The sequence below is a fragment of the Danio rerio genome, chromosome 6 (genome assembly GCF_052040795.2).
Source record: "Danio rerio strain M-AB ecotype USA chromosome 6, GRCz13ab, whole genome shotgun sequence".
Lineage (NCBI taxonomy): Eukaryota > Metazoa > Chordata > Actinopteri > Cypriniformes > Danionidae > Danio > Danio rerio.
In genome coordinates this window covers 24,676,666-24,699,359 of record NC_141026.1, presented here as the reverse complement: position 1 = coordinate 24,699,359, position 22,694 = coordinate 24,676,666, and the positions used below count along the sequence as shown (strand labels likewise).

The 22,694-nt window shown below is 35.4% G+C and overlaps 1 protein-coding gene and 1 long non-coding RNA gene across 13 annotated transcripts in view; one reads left to right on the top strand and one right to left on the bottom strand.

Annotated features, from left to right (window-relative positions):
- Nucleotides 1–22,694, top strand: part of septin9b (septin 9b) — a 106,199-nt gene that overhangs the window by 68,467 nt on the left and 15,038 nt on the right. For 8 of the 12 annotated variants that reach the window (XR_015492774.1, XR_015492776.1, XR_015492775.1 and 5 more), the window contains 4 exon segments: nt 12,530–12,703; nt 17,533–17,661; nt 17,775–17,856; nt 18,053–18,190. Coding sequence is in view for 6 of the 12 variants with exons in the window: in XM_087255559.1 (XP_087111685.1) it covers nt 12,530–12,703; nt 17,533–17,661; nt 17,775–17,856; nt 18,053–18,190 (523 nt within the window). In the remaining 6 variants the exon portion in view is untranslated. 12 annotated transcript variants of the gene reach the window in all.
- LOC147843507 (uncharacterized) lies at nt 1,989–7,546 on the bottom strand. The gene is made up of 2 exons (XR_015493628.1): nt 3,068–7,546; nt 1,989–2,910 (listed from the first exon to the last, which is right to left on the bottom strand). It is a non-coding gene; the product is annotated as an uncharacterized LOC147843507 (long non-coding RNA).

Genomic DNA, 22,694 nt, shown 5'->3' with positions numbered 1-22,694 from the left:
TACACGCATGCTGTTTGCTATAGAATGCAAAAACTTTGAAGCTCATTATCTCAAAATTTTCAGAACGCAGATAGAACCTTATAAAGGTGACGATATGCCATACTCAAGTTTAGAAAGTTTGTACAGATGCAAACGCACAGAATATGACCTGTTCAAAAATGTTGAACTATGATGTGCTTGTGGAAAATGAAGACGTTTGTCAGCTTCATATTCTCTGATGGCTAAATCCTGACTCGCACTGTAAGATTTTTATTAGTACTAAACAATTGTACATATAATTTGACAGACTGCGCAAATATAATCCCCATGTTACACTGTAAAATCTTAGTTGTCATAATGCCAGACTCAGCTACAATGAAGGTGCACCAAACATAGGCATGGAAGAAAACTCACCCAAAGATTGACGTTATCCATCGATGACACAATCAATAATGTGCATTCTGAAATTATACATAATAGGCTGTAGTGGAATTTTTTACTCACAGCATGCCTCAAAAAAAGTTTTGACATTTCACAATGCTAGTTATCACGCTGATTGCATAATCAAATTCAACTTTTCTATTGGTTCTTGGTTTGACGCTCATCACAATTGAAGTCACACAACTGCCAGAACTCTATCGAAGGGAAATATCGATCACAACTGCCATTAAGCAGCTGCCAGTGAACATGTCAAACCAGCAATCAAAGATCACAGATTTTAGCCTATGATTACAGGAATACAGACCAAGTTGTAGCTTAAATTGCTATGTGAGAGGTTCTTAAGATAACTGTTTGGACATGTACACACTAATTATTATTATTATTATAATAATAATTATTATTATTATAATAATAATAATTATTATTATTATTATTTTAAAGCCATAACCTTGATGTTTGGTTTCTGATTCAGATTTTTTCAATTACAACAGTGATAAAGCAACATTTAGTTCAAGCTGAATTGTCTACCAATATTTAAAATATCTGAACATCAGCTTCAGCGTCACAAAGGTGTTCAAATAAATATGTTTGAATATAAATGAGTTTATTTAAAATCAGTTATTCACACTTGCATTGGCATAATAGCAGTCATAGAGGCATTAACTGGAGATTTCTGGAGCATTTCTTGTGGCTGATCAGATTAAGAGTCACAGTTAACAGTGTCTTTTTATTTCCTCTTTAGAAGGTCCTGTGTAGAAAGCTGTATTTTAACACCCTTCGTCACCATCTGCTTGTGGCATGTAATGGCAAAGGTTGAATTCTCAGGGGGTGAGCATAAAGAAAGATGAGCCCACCAGTAGCATTCTTCATGCTGAGCACCAGAGTTCACCTAACCCCCTCATTTGCAGATCAACATTGACTCTGTAGTTTACAGTTTCATCTTGCTTTTTTGACAGGAATTGTGAGGTAACATGATTCAGATGGAAATGGATGCAGATAGAAAATAAAAAAAAATCTAAATACAAGGCTGTTTTATGATATTTTGTTCTCTAAGGTATAAATTTGGTATTGTTCTGGTACCATGAAAAGAAATACCTTGATTCTTTAAATTTGTATTTTGAGAGGGATTTCCATAGAATAAGTCACATCACAGCAGAAAGTGTACTTTAGACACTAAAAACCAAACACTTTGCCAGTGATCTCTCTTTAATCTTGCATTTTGCACAATAATAAGTCTAGAATTAAACAACATGCTTTATTTTTTATTACTGAAATATTGATGTGGAGGGCTTCAGTGGAAATGTTCAGAGATCTCCATTTGATGAGAAACACTTATAATCAAGTTTGTACTTCAGTTATTATTGTTCCCTAGATTATGTTTTTATGATGCTAATGAGACTGGGAGTTTATGATTCCTTGTTGCCTGATGCATCTGGTGATCATTTGAATATTGTGAAGATCTTCCGTGTTGGTGCTTTTTATCTGAAAGTTTCTAAAAATACTCCATGTCCAAGACTCCATATACTGTGTCTGCATCAATCAAAGTGAATCATAAACTTTTATCACCATTTGTTATGTTTTTTTTTTTTTTTTTTTTTTTTGTGGTTTGCGACAGACTGTAAGGAACAACAAAAACAAATTGGTAATCTGATATAGCTGATCTGAAGGCTGGGCGATTTAATCTACAGTAGGTAACTTCAATGCACATTTTGTAAAGCCAGTTCTAGTAAACTTCCAGCACGTGAGGTTAAATGGAGCAGAGTTTAAAGGTGCAGTAGGTGAGCTACCACAATGCTAATAGGTTGGCACAATATCTTTAAAACACAGTTCCTTCCCTGCCATCTAAAGTCACGCCTCCTAAAAAATGAATGCACGCACCTTAAAGATAACAGCAGACAACCCTCTCTCATGTGCTGTCCTAAAGCGAATTAGTGCTTAGCTGGTGGCATGCAGGAATTACACTTATTACCTCAGCCAGATCACCCTGCAGCCCAAGAACGGTTACTCACTGAAGCTAAGCAGGGCTGAACATGGTCAGTACCTGGATGGGAGACCACATGGGAAAACTAGGTTTCTGTTGGATGTAGTGTTAGAGAGGCCAGTGCCATTGAACCTGCGGTCTCTGTGAAGCCTGGTTTTTAATTCTGCGTCAAGTGATCAGCGTGATGCCGACGGCCATGGCGTAGGGCTATACTTCAACGTGTAGGCTGTACCGTAGGATATGCGTGCGCTTGACGCTGAAGTATAAATCAGCCTTAAGTCCTAAGCCCCATATAAAAGTGAAGGGACACTATACTATTAGTGGGCGTCGTCTTTTGCATGCGAGATTAAACTGTGGTACGTGTACCACTAGTGGTATGTAGGCCTCCTTCTAGTGGTACTCGGAGGAATGAAATATGTCATGTACATGCTAAACACATTAAAAAAATTATCAAAAATGATCTATATAATATGCCATATATGACATATAGCCTATATTTCTGAGGTAATCTGCCACGGTTTTTTTTTTCCTTTTTTTTTTTTAAGTGTGCAGAGATGTAGCTGCTTTACTGGGCCTACTATTGTATTTCAATACTGCTCATTTTGGTGGCACTTGGAGAAATATTTTTTTTTCTGAGGTGGTACTTGAGGAAAAAAGTTTGAGAACCACTGCTCCATAAAAATACACATTACATTATATTACATTACATACTTGCATGCTATTTCAGACCAAATATTCAAAGTAGCATGTTAAACAATATAGGGAGCATGTCACAGGTTGTTATTGTTCAAAAAAGTTATGTGAATTTAAAACCAACTTTACCTCAGTAAAGCAGGCTTGGCAGAATAGCTAAAAATAAAAGAAGTCCACATTATTGATGCTGTAAAAGGTATCTTCTGAAATTGAAAATAGTCACATCTATCTTTTGCCAGAAGATTTCAGTGGCTCAACAACACGTCTGTGCATATAACTCATTTGTAACAATAACATCTACATCAGCTTTGATCCCAGCTTTTTTTTACCTGTCTAAAAGAAATACTTCATCTATGGTGACATCCTTTCTCCAGTTTGCAAAAGTAACTTCAATATTAATTCAGGATTTTAAAAAGTTTTGAGTCAGCGTTTGTTGTTACCGCTCTTTCTCTTGTTTAGTGTGAGCATGAACGCGTGGTGTGTGTATGCGGCAATGGCGAAGGTGCGCTGTTGTACAAATCTACATTTGCTGACAGACAGTTTGGGCTACTTTTCAGAATTATGGGAATTGTCGGCTCGACCATATTTATATTGATGAATTTAATCAGAGCATTTTTGTAGTATTATGCCCAGAATATAAAAAAATAGTAGGTATGTGACGAGATCTCGGGCTTCGAGTTGTGATGTTAGGATGGGGCGTGAGGGTGAATTTAGCACTGAAGATTGGAGGCAGAATTGAATTAGAACTGCACATCAAGTGCTTTGCACACAACTGACAGGCTGGCCTCAGAGTTGCTCGTCACTTGTTTGGGGTGGGATTTTTTTCTTCACCGGAGTTCAAGGGTTGCTGCGTTTAAAAGCAGTACGACTGCAGCCACACGCATTAACCACAGCTCATGACATGATGGAATAGCACAAGCTATGCTTAAAGCCTTTTATCCATAGGTTATCATTATCATAAGCATTATCGAATCGACATGTCAAGTAATACTATTTCAGCTTCATTATTTAAGTGCAGTACAGATATGTAAACAACAAAATCAAAATGTTACTGTTGTGTAGGACTTTTAGGTGCTGTTTATGTCAAGATAAGCCATACACCCACAGCTGTTTGACACTTCTTTGCACCCCACATCTCCTTTGAGTGCATAAACACACACACACATACACACACACAAACACACGCACACACATGCGCACACACATACACACACACACTCACTGAACTCCAGGAGGCACATACAGCCCTCGGCGTCATATATTTATGCTGCCTGGAAAAACGGAAGCTGTGGCTAAATAAAAGTGAAACTGTTGAAAATTTAAAAACCAAAAACTACATGATTACATACATTTTTTTCTTAAATTGATTTGTGGAAAGGAGAAGAAGCCAGTCAATAGAGTTTATTGCTAACTATTTAGAAGTGTTTGCATGTCCTTTATGGCAAAATTTATTCAAATAAATGTAAAATAGCATTAATTACAAGTTGATTTAAAAAAAGCACCTGAATTGTTTTGCATTTTGTGATTTTTTCTTCAGTTGAATAAAAATCTATTTTCCATTCATTTATTAGCAAAACATTTTGCAGTGTTTGCAACTTGTCTTTTACTGCATAGAATTCATTAAAATAGAAGTAAAATAACATTCATTACAATTTGATTTTAAAAAGCACCTAAATAGATTTGCAATTTGTGATTTTTTTTTTCAGTTGAACGAAACATTTTCCATTCATGTATATCATCATTGAGAATTTCTTAAAAAAACTGTAAAAATTCCATCGTCATCGCACCCTTCCACATGGGAGTCGGTTGCTCTAACAAGGAGGCTAAAGACCATGGCCTCTAGCTTCAGTCGCTAAAGCACCTTTAGAGGTCAGAGGAGAGAGGTTTACCTGCACAGCACTTTCTAGCTGGCCTCCGTTACACTCGCCCCCCTAAACCTCACTCCTATCTGGATCATGGCACCAATGTAAATCTGTCGGCCCTACACCATCCAACCGAGCTGGGATTGAAGAAGCGGCGTTAAGGCCCGTGCACACTGATACGTTTTTTGCTCATGTTTTCCATCGACGTTTAAGGCCTCATGACTAAAATAAAGGACGTCAATGTGATCGTCACACCAACGCACAAAACGGCAGGCGCAAAAGCGTCATTTTAAAAAAGAACACCACATACTCGTTTTTTTTTTTGCCCCCGCCACGTTAAAACCTTTCCACCAATCAGATTTGCTCTTTTGTTCACGTGCACGGAGCTGCTGAAGTAACAGTAAACGGCACTTGGAGGCGCTCAAGCGCAAAACTGCCAATACGAGCGCACAACGAAGAAGATGTCCAAAGGCGATATGAACGTGCACCTGCTTATTGCACTGGTGAACAATAATTATTTATTCATTGCTAGAGCTGTAGCTGCTGCTTGAACTATCCATAACAACAAGCATGTCAACTTTGTCTTCCTCTTCTGTGTTACAAGTGGGTGGCAGCAGCTTAAATTTGTGTAGCGCCATCTAGCCATCTACTCTTCTGCTCGACGCCAGTGAAAATCGCTTGGGTTTGAATCGGGAAAAACGTCTCTTAAAACGCTGACGATAAAGGCAAATGAAAAGCGCCCTGGTGTGTAGGAGCCTTTACACTGTACTTCCTTGAGAAGTTGTGCACAATTCACAACTTTGCTCAATCACATTTGCAATTTCAATTGGAATGCACTGGGTGTCACATTTAAAATAAAAAGAAAAAATTGAAAGACTTGAAAACATCCATTGGATTTCTACCTATTTTTTTCTCATCAGGCCACATCTATGGGAGCATGTGTTTCAGATATGTTACAGATAATTCAGCATTAGTTCTGCCTGGCTTTCCATTTGCTAACAGTTTTTTATTATTTATTTATTTGTTTGCAGCCACATAATATCAATGAACCCTGGTGAATTTGGGCTTTAGGTGGTTTCAAAATTGGTCTTAGGTGGTTTCAAAATTGAGTGGTACAGTGGTGTTGATTTGTTCATTCATTCTTGTGAATGTGCACTTTAGGATTGCCATTCATTCATATCTTATTGTAGTTTAACAAAGACACATTTAGCTACACATTTAGGGCAACTGTCAGGTCAGTTTGACTGTTGATAATAATTGCTACACAAACAATTTTTATTTGGCATGTGCCTGATGTTGGATGTCTATTGCCAGACTGAATTCCAGTCACAAAAGCCAATATACCACAAACCACTAAACATAGGCAAATTCCCAACAGTTCTGGCTTAGAATAAAGGCTGAATTAAATTGTATGTTGCCTGTAAATAATGAATTGTTAGATGGCCTTGTTTCAGTGTTCATCTTACTTTTCTGTGGCGATGTGGTTGTGTAAAGGATTTCATTTGGGGGTCACATACAACCTTACTTAAAGTGAAAGAAAAATGTTCAGCTATTTCAGATTTTAGGTACAGATAGGAGACAGTTATCTGTGATGTATAGCATTTCTTGGAGAATGCATTGGGAACACAAAACCCCTGGAACACTGAGCTATAGCTGGGGATTTTGTGGTTCTAAATGTTATAATTTTCTGTGAGGACAAACCCAATGAAATGAATAGATGTACAGTTAGTAAAAGAATAAATACATAAAATACATACAAGTCCTTGACGAAGCTGTAAAATACAAAATTAAAAGCGTGTCAATGATTTTTTGACATTTAAAAAGTATAATTATTTTCAATTAATATAGTGTAGTCACTGAAATGTTAAGAATGAATTGTCAGGGTTCAACAATAAGGACTGCCCGCTGGCCCGGGGCCAGTGTGCAAGACGCTCGGGACAGTATACAGAATGGTAATTGGCCCGATAGGGGCCAGTGCTGCCTTGACACTAAAGTTTAATTTGGCTGTCAATTACGTGCTTTCATGCCTAGATGTTTGTTTCGAAACCTATCTTGATTGCCCAGTAAGCGCGGTTTGTGGCACATGTGAATCCCACAATCTTGTTCGAGTACACGCCAAATCGATCAACCTGGGATTGCCAGAATGAGGTGGTCTTGGTTTGATTGAGCAGATTGATTGTAGTGAATCAAAACAATCAAACGAACCAGGCTATATCACTGTGTAATGGCCATATATAGACTATATGTTGATAGAATGATGAGTAGGGCAGGATGTCATTTCCATGGGCAAATATGTGTTTGTTTCATGTATAATATGAAAGTGAAAGCATGCTGAAATATTACCGAGTGCTGTTTATCCGTTGACCGAAAAAAATTGACCGAAATTACCATCTGATAATTTTTTCATATTTTAATCTTATATTTTGTATTAGGCCATATGTTTTGTTCATTTGTTTTGTTCATTTCGACAACTCGAAAGAAAGATCAGCATTGTTTCACGATTTGACTGCAGTGCCTGTGTTGTGAAAAGAAATGTACCCCTGCATGGACCCCCTTCATAGACTTTCCTTGGCATTCTTATTCTACATTTAAAAAAAGAAGACTCAAAGGCCATAATTGATTAAAACGTTGGCTAATATGATTATAATGTTGATGCATCAAGCAAGAACAAGAAGTCAAATGCATTTTAAATCTAGGTTTACAAATAAATGAAAAATAAAAATATTGACAGTATTATAGACTGATGTAATGAGCCGGTTTCTAAAATCAGTGGAAGCAACAGGACATCAGCTTTTCTCTACAATACACAAAACTATATAAACACGTGTGCTCATCTGCCTCGCAAACAACAGACTGAAGACGCTAGCACATGTGTCCTCTCAAGCTGCGTACGAAATCACATACTTCCATTCTATATAGAACGCTAAATGAGTATGCGAGCCGAGTAGAATCAAATCATGCAAACAAAGCATTTTGGGGTGAGCAAAACCATCAGAAACTACCTTTCAGGTTCTTTCTGTCTTCATTTATGATTTCATTAGTATTTTGTTATAATTTGAAAACCATTTACTCACCAAGATTAGGTTTTGTAAACGTGTTTTTGTGGAGGAACCTTTTTTGAAACCACTGCAGCTTTAGCACTTTAACATGTTTTGGGTAGGATTGTTTGTTGATCTTCCACCAGCCAAGAACATCCATTCCATTTTCCATGACTTCCCACACAGCAAATTCGCTCTTTTTGACTTCTCCATCTTCATTTGTTTCACCTTTGCAGGGATGGGTTTTGATGTTGTAACAAACAATTTGATTACTTTCTCGTGATGACTAATTTAATTTTTAAATTTTACCACATTTTATAAAACAATACTCAAACACTTGTTTGATGCTATAGTACACATTTTTACCTGCAGTTTTTCCCAATCTGTTTGTAAAAAAAAAGCTCTGTTGCACAATTTGATTAATATCCTCATATCCAAATGCTTCATAAATAAAATGTATTATAAAATAATAAAATTATAACATACTCCGTTGTTTATTGTTTTTAGAAAAATATCTTTTTTTTCAAAGGCCTTTGTAGATTTAAAATTCAAAATGGCTTAAAACACTTTAATTCATTTATATTATACTGTATATTCCTAAATCTTTATAGCTTCAGTTTGTTTTATATTGGTTATTTAATGTTTTTTATTATATCCAATATTTGTATATCTTTAAATGATGTCAATATAGCTTAGAACATTTTATCTAGATCTATGAAATTGTGTTGAGCCCTCAAATGGGTAAAGTTTTATGTCTTTCTGTGTAACAAATATCTATACATTATCTCAAAAATAAAAAAAAATCCAGCCACTCAAGGCATCGACGGAGCTGAAACGAGCGCTCTCGCACACAAATACTGTACATGCATCTAAACACGCATGACAACTGGGTCAATGGAAAAGTGGTTGTTCCTTGCGCTACCTGGTGGCTATTGCGTAAAGGACTAAATATATATATATATATATATATATATATATATATATATATATATATATATATATATATATATATATATATATATATTTTTTTTTTTTTTTTTTTTTTTTTTTTTTTTTCTGGATTGCTTACACACTAAAATGAAAAATAGTACACTATTAGCAAAACCTTACACTCAAGAAGCAAAACATCAGCGCATATTTAAACAACTATAAGCACATTGTCAACTTCACACTTGTTGCAAAACTCTACACACAGTGATTTGCAAAACACTAAACACAGTATTTACAATAGCAGAATGTTCGAGTAAATTTGCCTGTCTCTGTGTGCAGGGACACACTTTAGTGGTAGACCCTATTTCCTGTTTGTCAGAACACTGACGCATACTAGTGAAAAATATAGGCCACAACCTTTGCATGACAGATAGGATAACTGCCACGGAAGCTGCATCTTTGCAGAAGTGTCTGTCTATCTGTCTGTCTGTTTATTTATGGAGGGTGTGTAAATCTAATTACAACATATATGCATACATATTATTAAGTTTTTCTTATCATAACTTACTTATTCATAACATTTTTTTGTCAAAGGTGCTGTGTGTAATTCGTTGTGATTTGCGATTTGTTAATTACAATATGACTATATTTGTTCCTAACTGCATTTACTTCTGGTTCTGTGAAATGCATGGATTTGAGAACCACTGCTAGATAATCAGTTTGCTGAATTTTTGAAAATGAGCACTTTCTAAAATGTGGAGTAAAGCATAATAACCATTAATTGAGATTTATTTGTATTTAAAATAAAAGACTGTCACTGACTCAATGACTTTATGCATGCTTCAGTTTATTTGTTAGCAGATGGTACACAACAGGTGCTGGCATCTTTTACTCTGAGGGCCAGCGGGGCACTTGTGTGGCACAAATGTTCATTCGTCTCACTGCATTAAACCATAATTAGCATACCTCCACATTGTGATCTGCTCCATCCATTTTGCTTGCAAAAGACAAATTATATCCTGGCTATAAAAATAACATTAAAAAAAATTGTGCATGCTTAAATGGTAGAATTTTTCTTCTCAAAACTGTTTCATATCTGCCCAATAAACACAATCTTCAACTTAATATTGTTACTAAAGATTTGGTAACCCCAGAACCCCAGCCGTTCTGACTCCAATCTGGCTAAACAAACAGGGATAACGTTCTTATTTAAAGCATTTAAAGCAGTGTGGTTCACTCAAGGTTAAAGTGTGGATTTCAAATGTGATTAACTGTTAGGTTTACATGAAAAATACAGGTCACAATAAACCATGAGGCTTTTCCGAAACAAACGGAAAGTTCTAGGCCTCAGTGGTGAAGGTTGTTGATGGGTCAAGTTTTACCTAGACCCATCATTTTATTTTAATTGGCTTTCGTACTGTTTGCCAAAATTCCACACAAATTGAAAGACTACATTAATCGTGTTTTTGAACCAGAGGTCTGAGCAATTGTAGAAAGTCCAGCTTAAAAGCTTTTTTTAATATTTTCTGCTTTTGTTTCTTGTTATGAAACATTTTGTGTGTGTTTGTGTGTATTTATGTGTATTTTTCTTTGCGTTTTTGAGTAAAAATCTCTAATATTCTTTTTGTGTGTGTGTGTGTGTTTGTGTTTGTGTGTGTGTGTGTGTGTGTGTGTGTGTGTGTGTGTGTGTGTGTGTGTGTGTGTGTGTGTGTGTGTGTGTGTGTGCGTGTGCATGATTCAAAATTAGGTTATGGAATGTTATAGATATTACACTTTTACAGTGAGTTTTTTTGTATAGCTTCGAATAATACGATCAAATTATACAGTGCAAGAGAACCCATAGACACATTTATTTTGATAATCACTGCCCTGAAATTATTTGAATATGAAAAATGAAAATTGTAATTAATGAGCAGGCAGTATGCTTAGTTAGCTAATTCACCGTTCTTAAATATCTTTAAATGGCACCTGCTCTAGTCAAACATTTCACATGCTGCTTGAAATTGCCTTTGTGGTTGTACAGTATTTTTGGTTAAAGTTTCGGGCCCTTGTATGTATGTTCTCTCTGTCAAGTAGTAACTCACTGACAGGAAACGAATTATAGAGTAAAGAAAACAAACTATTTTCTATGCACTGATACTGTACATAAGTTTTTTCAGTTTACTTTTCAGTGTCTATTCTACTTAGTATTTAACATTATGTACAGATGTGTAACAAACAGCATAAAATGTTTGGTTGAGTCACAAACCAGGATTTCATAGCCTCCACCTCAGGCATCTGATGAAGCAATATTGTGTTTCATAACTGATAGTTATGTTTGTACATGTCTATACCTTTAGTAAATTCACCTTGTGTTACCTGGATAGATTATATTATTTATGTTTCTGATTTACATTTCATTTTTGAAATCGTTTTTGAAATATTTGGTTGATTTTCTTTTTGTATCTTCTTGGTAAGGCTTCTTTGAAAGTGTCTAGACACTCTATGAAAAGAGGAAGCTACGTTTAGTCGTTATGAAAGGAAAAGCAGCTATCTTGTCCCCTCCCACTCTCACATAGTGAGTTGTGCTCTGTCAGACGTATTTTTCAACTTACTGAATCCTCCAATTCAGCAACTTTGCATTGCAGACTGAATATCCTTTTCTCTTTTGGGTAAGTTTGTGGTAAACATTTAATTTATGATATTTTTCTTTTTTTTAATAAGGCTGCTGGTCAATTGATCATTTTAATTTAGAATTAAGAAACTAATTAAAGAATTAACTGAAGAACTTAATGAAATGTTTTTTTAAAACAATGAAGTACACAGCACATTGCGAATGGTGTATGCTTGTCTGTTTACATGTGTCTTGTTAATCTTAGATAAAGGAATAACTGTTTGTGGTTTCTCTATCTTACTTAGTATGCTAGGTGTTTGACATCTCAAAAACAAAACAATGCAATATAAAAAATGTACCACTTCAGAGCTACAAGAACGTCAAATTTAACAAGGCATATAAAAACTAAATCATGACTCACAGAGGTCACATTTAAATCAATTACATGTGTGCACAGAGTGGAGATTTCTATTTGTTGAAATAGAAGTTTCAGTAGAAACTGTCTCAGATTTAGTGGACCCCTAAACTTGTTAGGGGGTTACACTGTTATATGGCATATGTGCCATATCTTGTGCCAATATTTTTTGCAGACAAACCTAGTTTATTAGCTTAGAGGGTCTACATTTTGGTGTAGTACCTGAACAGTACACCATTTGGTTCTGAGAACCAGGGCTGAATTGAATTTTTGTGATATAGGCAAAGAACATTTTTTTGCGGCTTCGATCCCATAATTGTTGGCCCTAGTAAACATACTAAAGTATATTTTGATATTTTGTTTTATATTGTAATAATTTTCTTTGAAATTGTTTTAAAATTTTAGCGATGTGAAATTACAGTGATATAATAATATTCATTAAAAATATGTATTTTTTCCTTGTAAAATTTAACTGTTGTAAAATGGTGAAAATACAAGGTGTTCAGGAAGCTGTAACATTTACATTGTACTCTTCATAAAAAATGTTAAAAATGAAAATCCTTCTCTGAATGTCAAATCTTTCTTTCTTTCTTTCAGGACCCGAGGTTATTACAAGTTTTTACGGAAATATGGCAGATGTAGGAAAGACACCTGTGGCACGGAACGAAAAGACCAGCAGTGAATTTGGCTATGTGGGCATTGATGCTATCTTGGAACAGATGAGGAGGAAAGCCATGAAACAAGGCTTTGAGCTCAACATAATGGTAGTGGGTAAGTTCAGGTGTTTGTGTGCAACAGTGTGTGCAGTTTTTGTATTAGTTGTGCATATTTAGTATTCATCTGCAACCTTGAAATTAAATAGTTAGAGCTAATGCTATTTTCAAATTAACACAAGATATGTGGTTTGTTTATTGAATAAAAAAAAACGAAATAGCATTTTATATATATATATGTGTGTGTGTGTGTGTGTGTGTGTATATATATATATATAGTATTATTTAGCATCTATATAATAAAGCAAAATACAAAACAAAGAAATCAACAAAACATAACACTGTATTTTCCATTTTTTTCTGTAATGGTTTAGATCAGAGGTGTCAAACTCAATTCCTGGAGGGCCGAAGCCCTGCACAGTTTAGTTTCAACCCTGCTCCAACACACTTACCTGTAGGTCTCAAACAAGCCTAAAGGACTCAATTGGTTTGATCAGGTGTGTTTAATTAGGGTTGGAACTAAACTGTGCAGAGCTGTGGCCCTTTTGGAACTGAGTTTGACACCTGTGGTTTAGATGTAGTTAAAATGTCACCTGAGGAAAGCATTCCTCAAAGTGCATTTAAACCTCTGTGCACCATTTGAAAATTCTTCTAACATGTGCATTTAATTCAGGCTCTTATGTCAGGTTCAGTAATTTTGCTTTTATGGCAATGAATATGTTGTTTTCATTGCCTATAAAATGAAATAACTGAATATAAACAGAAGAGGCTGAGAAAAAAATGCTGAATGTAGAAAGAAACTCCAGATGGCACTTAGAGGTTTTTGCATTTTAACTCTTCATATATAGTCATGGTGTGGACAGAAAGTTAATATATTATATCTTCTAGCTTCAAATTCCTTATTTCAAATGTAGACGCTTGACAAGCATGTGCAAAGAGAGAGGAAGGGTGTGCCTCGTGCTTTGAATGTGTTTTAAATGCAATATGTATATGATTTTGGAACTTCTCACCCAAATAGTGTGTCATACATAATCCCATTCTTCATTGAATACCAGTGAAATACAAATTAATCGTTAAGCTATCATTCTGTTTTTATTAAGTAGAGTGGTTTTAGTTATTTTCATTACTTTGGATTCAAAATGGCTTGGATCTAGGCAGGGTAATTGAAGCTACAACCTAAAGATCATAGTTGGGACCTTCAACCAGGATTAAGCCAATAGTTTAACCTTTGGGCAACAAAATGCTCTAGATGTCCCCAAATGACTTTAAAAGTTATGGCCTCTGTCTAAGGTCCAGTCTGTATTTTCCAAGGCCATATTCACTGACTCAAGTGCACCAGTATGGCACTGGTCCAGAACACTGCCTGGCAGCACATATCCGTCCCACTTCCAAAATCCAACTACAATCTTTTTAAAAACAAATATCTTCCAGTAAACTGATTTGTTATTCTCCAGCAGTAAATATGCCTGATTTTATTGGATTTTCTTGGCAGAATGTAGAACTCTGCAGCATAGAACCTGTAGCCACTTGTAGAGTCTTAGAAGGATTGTGTTGTGTCAGTGCGGCATGGAAGTCTTTTTCTTTGAGGACATAAGAACTGAGACAAAAGTCTTTGGTCCAATCCCAATTAAACCCCTTAGCCCTTCCCCTTACCCTTACCCCTCGATTTGCACATTCACGTGAAAGGCTAGGGGTGTCCCAATTCTTTTTAGCTTGAAGGTGTATGGCTAAGGGGAAGGGCTAGATAGCTCTTGAAACTGAGATTTTTCTGGACCACACTCAAAACCAAGGGGTAGTACACCATCTAAAATGACAGCATGGCTGCACATGGACTTAAGAAGATTCACAAATTAGTAATTAAAAAAAAAAAAAAAGCATATGTTTTGATGCATTTATAACGACCTTCATGTTTTACTGTCATGTTTTATTTATAAAAACTCTAAAATAAAAAAATGCTAAATTTTGCTGTCTGTATCCCTAACTGACATAATTCGTAATTCACATCTGTCACTTGATGACACTGGAATACCTTGTCAGAAAAGTCTAGTGGCTGGGAATGACCTTTTTACAGTGTCTGGTATAATGGGAATGCTGTTTTTGTGTGTTTACATGACTGAATATGGGCACGGTATAAATGTACAGTACAGTTCTGATCTTATTGCCACAGTATATTGTCATGATAACATGATATATGCCTTCAGTAATTTCCTGAAAATAAATACCAAAGCAAAAACAAAAAAACACAACTGGAATCACTACAGCAGTCGTCGTTGTCAATCTCACATGAAGTAAGAGATCATGGTGACGTATGATGTTGTGTGCAGGTGTTGTAGTGGTCTTCCATTTCTTAAGGGTACATTTTGAAGTACTTCCTCTTCACACTTTCAAGGGCCAAGGGGATGGGGTAGGGGAATAAACATAGAATTAGGGTTGGGCCTATGTTTCTCTGAAAGAGCTTGATTATATTTAGTTTAATTCACGACTTTGGTAAATTAATCTATATGTATGTAGTGGTTGCACAACATTTTTTAGGCTTGTTAATCTTTTCAATTCAATTCAATTCACCTTTTTTTGTATAGCGCTTTTACAATGTAGATTGTGTCAAAGCAGCTTCACATAAAAGATCATAATAATTAAAAAAAAGCAAAAAAAAGTAATTTTTTGATCTGGCTTTCGTTAAAGACTTGTGTTTTTAGCCTTAAACCTACCATTAGCTGTATCTGAAATCACACACAATATTAGTATTAGTTATAGTATTAGTATAGTATTAGAAGACTGTCTGCTTAATATCTGTTGATATGCTCCTTCAACAGACATTTAACTGACTATAACAAACTTTGCAAGTGCATGTCAACTTACCCTAACCCTAACCCCAACCTAACAGTCTACTTATAACCTAATGAGATGTAAATTAAATTCAACAAATGGACCATCAAAAAAGGTTTGACCAGCTTTTAACTTAAGCGGTGAAGATGTTTATTTTAGCTATGTAATATAAGCCACCAGACAGAGTAACCTAAAAAAAATATAGGCTGAAGTTTACTTAAACTTGATGGAAGACAAGTTAACTTTTTAACCAGAGATGTAATGTGTTGTATTTTGAAGCTAATATGCAAACATGGACAGAAATTAATATCAACCTGAGCTTAAACAGATGACTCTTAATAAAGTATATTGCTCCTCTTTCAATCCAGCTAAATTGTTATAAGAGCTAAGGTATAAGATACAATTCTTAAACCTGCATTAACAAATCAAGCTAATTTCACAATAAACATAATAAATCAAGAAAAGACATAACTTATTCCTCTTTGTGGTGACACTGAATAAATGTATAATCTGTATATCCTGCATTTTACATTCTGACAAGCTCTAAAGTGTTGGCTGTGGGAGTCGTTGCTTAGTTCTGCATAGAAAACAAACTGGTGTGGCTGGTTTTGACTTTGCTGTGTCTCTCGTTTTCAGAATAAGAGTCCCACATACATGGAAATTTAATATAAACTTAAAAAATAAGGGAGAAAAGCATTATTATAATCTGAAAAAAGCTAACTGGTGAGTGCATATTATTAATGATTCCATAAGTAACAAATAAGTCCATGTTTTGGCTAATGATCTCCTGATGATGTAGCTGCGCATCCGGTCCAGATGTCGTAGAACAGTGGTCACTAACATGCCAGATCTGAACCCAGATACAGTCCCATACGAACCCAGACCTACAGCCTAGACTATTGGGACTATTTTTTCAGTTCAGCTCTCGCTGGATTTTATTCCATACCCAATTGCTCTTACTCTTTATTCAGTCTATGTTCACCTGTTGTCCACTTGGAACAATTTTCTTTCGGACCTGACTGTTCCACTGGATTAAGACTAGAGAGAAGAGCCACACAGTCTCTCTTTGCTTAATCTTTACATTCTTTGCAGATCTGGGTCAGTCAGCATAAACTTTTTTATTTTATTTAATTAATGAGTGAACATTTAAATCTACACTTGCTTGTGTTCAGTTTAATGTTAAATGACAAAAAATATTGTAAAAAAAATTATATTGCACTGAATTTATTAATTTTTAGTAGTGTCCGAAACCATAGTGGAAATTTTGAAGTTCACTCAGTCAATCCCAAAATGCACCAAAATAACTAGTGTACCCTCAATTGCAAGAGAATACCCATTATGCGTACCCATAATACCAAAATAAATGTTTGCTTTTGACATCGTTCTTTATTTTATTTTTTATTTCAAAGTTTATAAAAAGTTTATTTTCACAGCCAGAAGACATAAACGCATTGGTTGAGGAAGACATTGGAAAGGACATCAAGCTTTAAACAAAAAGAAGTAGAAAAAATTATGCTCAAAGTTTATGCATAGGAAGGGATACATTTTTTCTGCAAAGTTCATAATTGCATGTGAAAGATGTGGTAAAGGATCTATAAAATTACAACACACAGTTATCAAATTATGATGTTTACATATTCTGCACAAAGCACGCATATTGTTTAAATGATTAGTTCCATTTCAAAAATGCGAATTTCCTAATGATTTACTCAAACTCATGTCATCCTATATTTTTTATTTTTCTTTCTTCAGTCAAAAAGTACAGAAGGTTTTAAAGAAAACATTTCAGGGAATTTCTCCATATACAGTAGTAGACTTCTATTGTAGTCATTGCTTTAAACTACTGCATGATCTACATGAGTTACATGATCCCAGCTGAAGCATACCTAATGAAAAAAATCTGCCATTTAAAAAAAAAAAGAGAGAATGTAATTTAAATATATGTTTGTACACATAGTCTAGGGTTGTTTGTTTCTGTGTATTTATTAAATATTGTAAAATGAATCTAAAATAAAATCAGTTCACTAACTGTGACATTTATTTGTTTTTATTTTTTTACAGGTCAGAGTGGTCTGGGTAAATCCACATTGATGAACACACTTTTTAAATCTAAAGTGAGTCGTAGATCCGTTATGACAACAGAGGAAGAGAGAATTCCTAAGACCATTGAAATCAAGTCAATTAGTCATGGTAAAAATGCCTACAGAACTGAAACTGCAATAGCTGCTTACCCGCCGAGGGATAAGTCTAATTATAACAATTCTAAATTTGGTTTTACTCATTCACAACTTTTCTTTTTGCAGATATTGAAGAAAAAGGAGTGAGAATGAAGCTGACCGTCATTGACACACCAGGGTTCGGAGACCAAATAAACAATGAGAACTGGTCAGTATCTCTGTAATAATCAGCCTGTTTTGATATCTGCCATGTTAAATGCACTTACATGTAATACGTAGAGAAGATGTACTAGCTTAATACTAGTTGTTGTTCAAATAACCCTTTAATGAACCTTTTTTTTTAATCTATCATTCATTCTTTTTGTTTGTCTGTTTGTTCCCCTCTCTGTTTGATCTGTATGTAGCTGGCAGCCCATCATGAAGTTCATTAATACACAATACGAACAGTATTTACAGGAAGAGATCAACATTGACAGGAAGAAGAGAATTCCAGACTCACGAGTCCACTGCTGCATATACTTTATTCCTCCTACCGGACACTGGTGAGACACAAGTGCACATGCACACACACACATACTGTACATGCCACACAACACAACCAAACCGAAATTATTTTGCTATGTGTACAATACATTTCTTTAGATGTCAGAGGGCTTTGTTCAAATGTGTGTTTTTTTAGAGAATTATTAGGTCAATCCAATCTGCAATCTGATTGCGGTATGTCACAGATGTGAAATCAGGGAAAGTGTTGCCTTGTTAGTTGTTGTTGTCGCGCGCGTACTGAAGAGCGGTGTTGTCGCGCGCGTTCTCATCAGCGGTGTTGAAGCGCGAGTACTGTAAAGCGCGACACCCCCCCTCCCGCTTTACAGTACTCACGCTTCAACACCGCTGATGAGAACGCGCGCGACAACACCGCTCTTCAGTACGCGCGCGACAACAACAACTACAACAACTTGTTTGTTTGTTTGTTTGTTTTTTGTTTGTTTGTTTGTGTAACGAGGAGGCGGACACCGAGAGATCCATCTGCAGTATGTTTATTAAGTACAGTTGAATCAGAAACGCACAAAGTGTTGTTAGAGACACTCACATAAAGATCAGGCATAAGGAGTCGAAAGGCAGGCAGTAAACACTCGTTGGTCGTTGGAACAGGCATAGATCAGGACTGGCAAGGATACTCTGAGAAGAAAGTAGAGGGTCAGGGCAGGCAGCAAGGAAGACAAGGTCAAGAGCAGTCCAGGTCAGTAACAGGAGAACAGTAAGGATACAGGGAGAACCGCTTGGTAATGTTGACTGGGCAAACAAGACCTCGTAATGATGTGAGCGTGAATGCTGCTTATATGTGTGTGCATGTGATGCGAGTCAGGTGCAGCGCAATCAGTGACAGATGCAGGGCTTCTGGGGGATGTAGTGCTAAAGTCCGATAGGGCCAGTGAGGGGAATGACTGGGACAGAGCTGGTGTTTGTTTGTTTGTTTATTCATGTGATAATTTAAAAAGTATTCCAGTGTCATCAATTACAAGTAAAAATTATTGAAGTTCTCTGTCAGCAAACACTGCGTGTATTCAGCACTCATGCACACATGTGCAGCTTGAAGAACTTTATTGTTAACTAGTTGTATATAAACTATGAGTATTTAGTTAAACTGCGTCCCAAATCGCATACTTATGCACTATTCTACGCCATTTTGTAGTATAAACAGTGTAAGTAGTGTGTTCACACTGAAAACTCTAAAAATCATAAGTGCACTTTAATTACCCGGATGATGCACTCATTCAGCTGCTAAAATGAAGTGTGTAATGATGGACACTTCACGCACTCAACGACCGCAGGTTTGCTTACGTAGCGGAAGGGGCGGAGCTATCGGACGCACATGTTGGATAACTTTATTTATTTTGGATGGTGAAAGCAAATTTCTCCAACGAGAGGGATTATAGCGCCTCCCGATGGTGAATGCGGCAATACTCACGGCAGGTATTATTTGATAATTCTGTTGTTTATTTCACTGATTTGGCAACCGTCAAACGTCATTAGGGAAACGGTTTGAATTTCCGCTTAGTAAAAAAAACATTAGTGTGTTATTTGGGACACCACTTCATACATATACTATCCTGTTGAGTGTGTAAGTGCATAAGTACATAGTGCATGAGTGCATAGTGTATAGTGTGCCATTTGGGACGCAGCTTTAGTCTTGTCTGTGCCTCAACAAATAAAGTGAAAACCTAATGATAATTTAGCAAATTCATTGAAATCGTTACAATATAAAATGTAATTAGGAAATTAATACATTAAGACAAAATTAACTAATAACAATTACATAGGAATCATTAATGTAGTAATCAGTAATACCTGTTTTAGTTTTAACTCGTGATTATCTGTGCATTAGTTGAGCATTAATTAATGCATATTAGTACACCCATAGTGTAAAGTGTTAGCAAATAGGAGGATTGAAAGATTCAATCAACCAGCATTGTGCTTCACTGCAGTATAAAATGTTTTCTTGCATTTGTTTTTGTGTTTGTGTGTGAGTGTGTGTGTGTGTGTGTGTGTGTGTATGTGTGTGTGTGTGTGTGTGTGTGTATGTGTGTGTGTGTGTGCGTGCAATGGGGCCAGGGGAAATGGCATTGCGTGGTCCTTGAAGTGGTTTTGTTTGCTATCGCATTTGCTAGGTGTATATGGTGTAGAGGAAGAAGGATGGTTAAGCCATTTTAAGAGGACATTTCCTTCTGTGAGTGTATGTTGGTATGAGCACAGTGTTATTAGATACTGTCTTGCAGCTGCTGCATGCTTATAAGCTATCTGAACAGCTGCTCATCTTGCCACATGTCACACTTAAGACTGCAGTTCCTGTGTTGAAAAACTCTTAACAGAGTATCAATGTAAAACTTGTGGAGCCAAAAGGGCAATGTGCCCAAAATCTGTGCTCTGGCAAAATGCCAAATTTTGCATTGCTATTGTTGTACAACTGCCATAACCTAGTGAGGGATTGGACATCATATTTATGACATATGAGTGATTACTAACATTACTTTGGTGTAAGAAAAAAAAAATTGTGAGACACAATGGCTTGCCTACTAGTTGAAAAGTACAGCACAGGTTTGTAAAATTAATATCTGGAGATGGACAAAACAGTTTATTTAGTTTTTTCTATATATTATTAATATTATATATATATATATATATATATATATATATATATATATATATATATATATATATATATATATATATATATACATATAATTTATTTATTTATTTTATTTTTTTAGGGAATTATACAGTTGCTAGTTAGGCACTCTATAACAAACTCTTTTTTTTTAAATAATAAAACAAAAACATGGTTGCTAAAGAGCATTTAGAAACACATATTTACCTCTCTGTTTCATAAGAAAACAAAAGTGTTTGCATTGTGTTAAAATTCAATTTAATTGGAATTTTTTTGTTGTTGTTTTCCAAAGCCCCACCCCAACTTCTATGTCCAACAAGCTTTCTGTATCAGCCATGGTACTCCCATAATAATTTGTGCACTCCCCAATGAAATAGGAAGTGATTTCTGGGAACAATTACGTACTGATTTCAGACCGAATCAGACATAATGGTCTGCAATATGCATATGGGGGATATATTCAGGATATTATGTAACTGAATATGGAAAAAAGATTAAAGCTATCTTATGATGGAAAGTTCAGAATCATTAATATAATTACCTTCACAAACACACACAAACGGTTGCATGTCAAAAAGAATACATTGGATCTAGGAAATTATAAGAAACAATAAAAATGGGTCTTCGGGCAATGCAGTTTCAGTTACATGTAGCTAATCTCACCTGTAACAAGTCCTCAGGTAGTTCACAGGTTTGTTTTGAACTCTTTTAAATAGAAAACTAGAAATAAACAAACAAAAAAGCAAAGTTTAATTGTTTCACAAAGTTATAAAGTTTAATTAATGAATGTCACCCTCATTAATAAATATGGTTTTGTTAGAAACAGAAAGTGAAATGAGAAGTGTCCACCACCAATAAAGAATGTTCCTCTATGAAAGGATCATGAGAACTATAGATACAGGTTTTCAAAATATCAGACTGTCTGTTCTTATGCCAGGGTATAGTGCTTACAGTGGAAAGTATGTATAGCGCTTCAATTTTCCTACATTTTTTTTATGTTACAGCTGTGTTCCAAAATGGATTGAATTGATTTATTTCCTCAAAGTTCTACATTCAATACCCAATACGATTCAATACGATGATGCAAGATCTATCATGTTGAATGGGAAGCAACGGTGTGCAGCCATTTTCAGATCTCTCCAGAGATGTTCAATAGCATTTAGGTCTGGGTTCTGGCTGGGCCACTAAATTAAATGTAAATAGATTGTACTGGAAATTTTAATACCAAAATATGAAAATACGGCTGAGTAAGCAATCTGTGTAAATGTACTTCTTAACTCTCAGACAAAAAAAACAACTACAAAAATGTTACAACAAAAATGTTACACATTTTTAATGGGTTAATACCCTAAGCTGCAAAATACTAAATTAATATTTCTGTGAATAATTTACAGTACTTAATTTAAATGGTACAAATATAGAAGTGCACATTAGCTATCAGTTCTTTAAAATACATATATCAAAGAGTGTTTTTATTTACTTTATACTACCCAAAAGAAAGAAACAGGCGATATCATACTTTCTTTAAAAATGTATTAATGTCATCAAATTTTGTATTGTATTTTTTGTGTTGTACACTGTTAGACCTTACCGGGTTTTTTTTACAGTAGAATACTGGCAACACTGTTGCCAGCCACTCACTGTAAAAGTTTGGTTACAGTAAGTAACTGGCAACAGTGTTGCCAGTTAATTACTGTAATAGAGCAGCAGTGGTAACTAACTGGAAACTGTGTACAGTTAATTACTGTATTGTAGTGTTACAAATCACAGCATTATACTGCATACACATTAATAGTATGTCATATATAGTTATTGTAGTGTTACTAAAATTAATCAGTATTCTTAGCTGTTATTTAAAAATAGAAGGCATAACATTTTTCAGA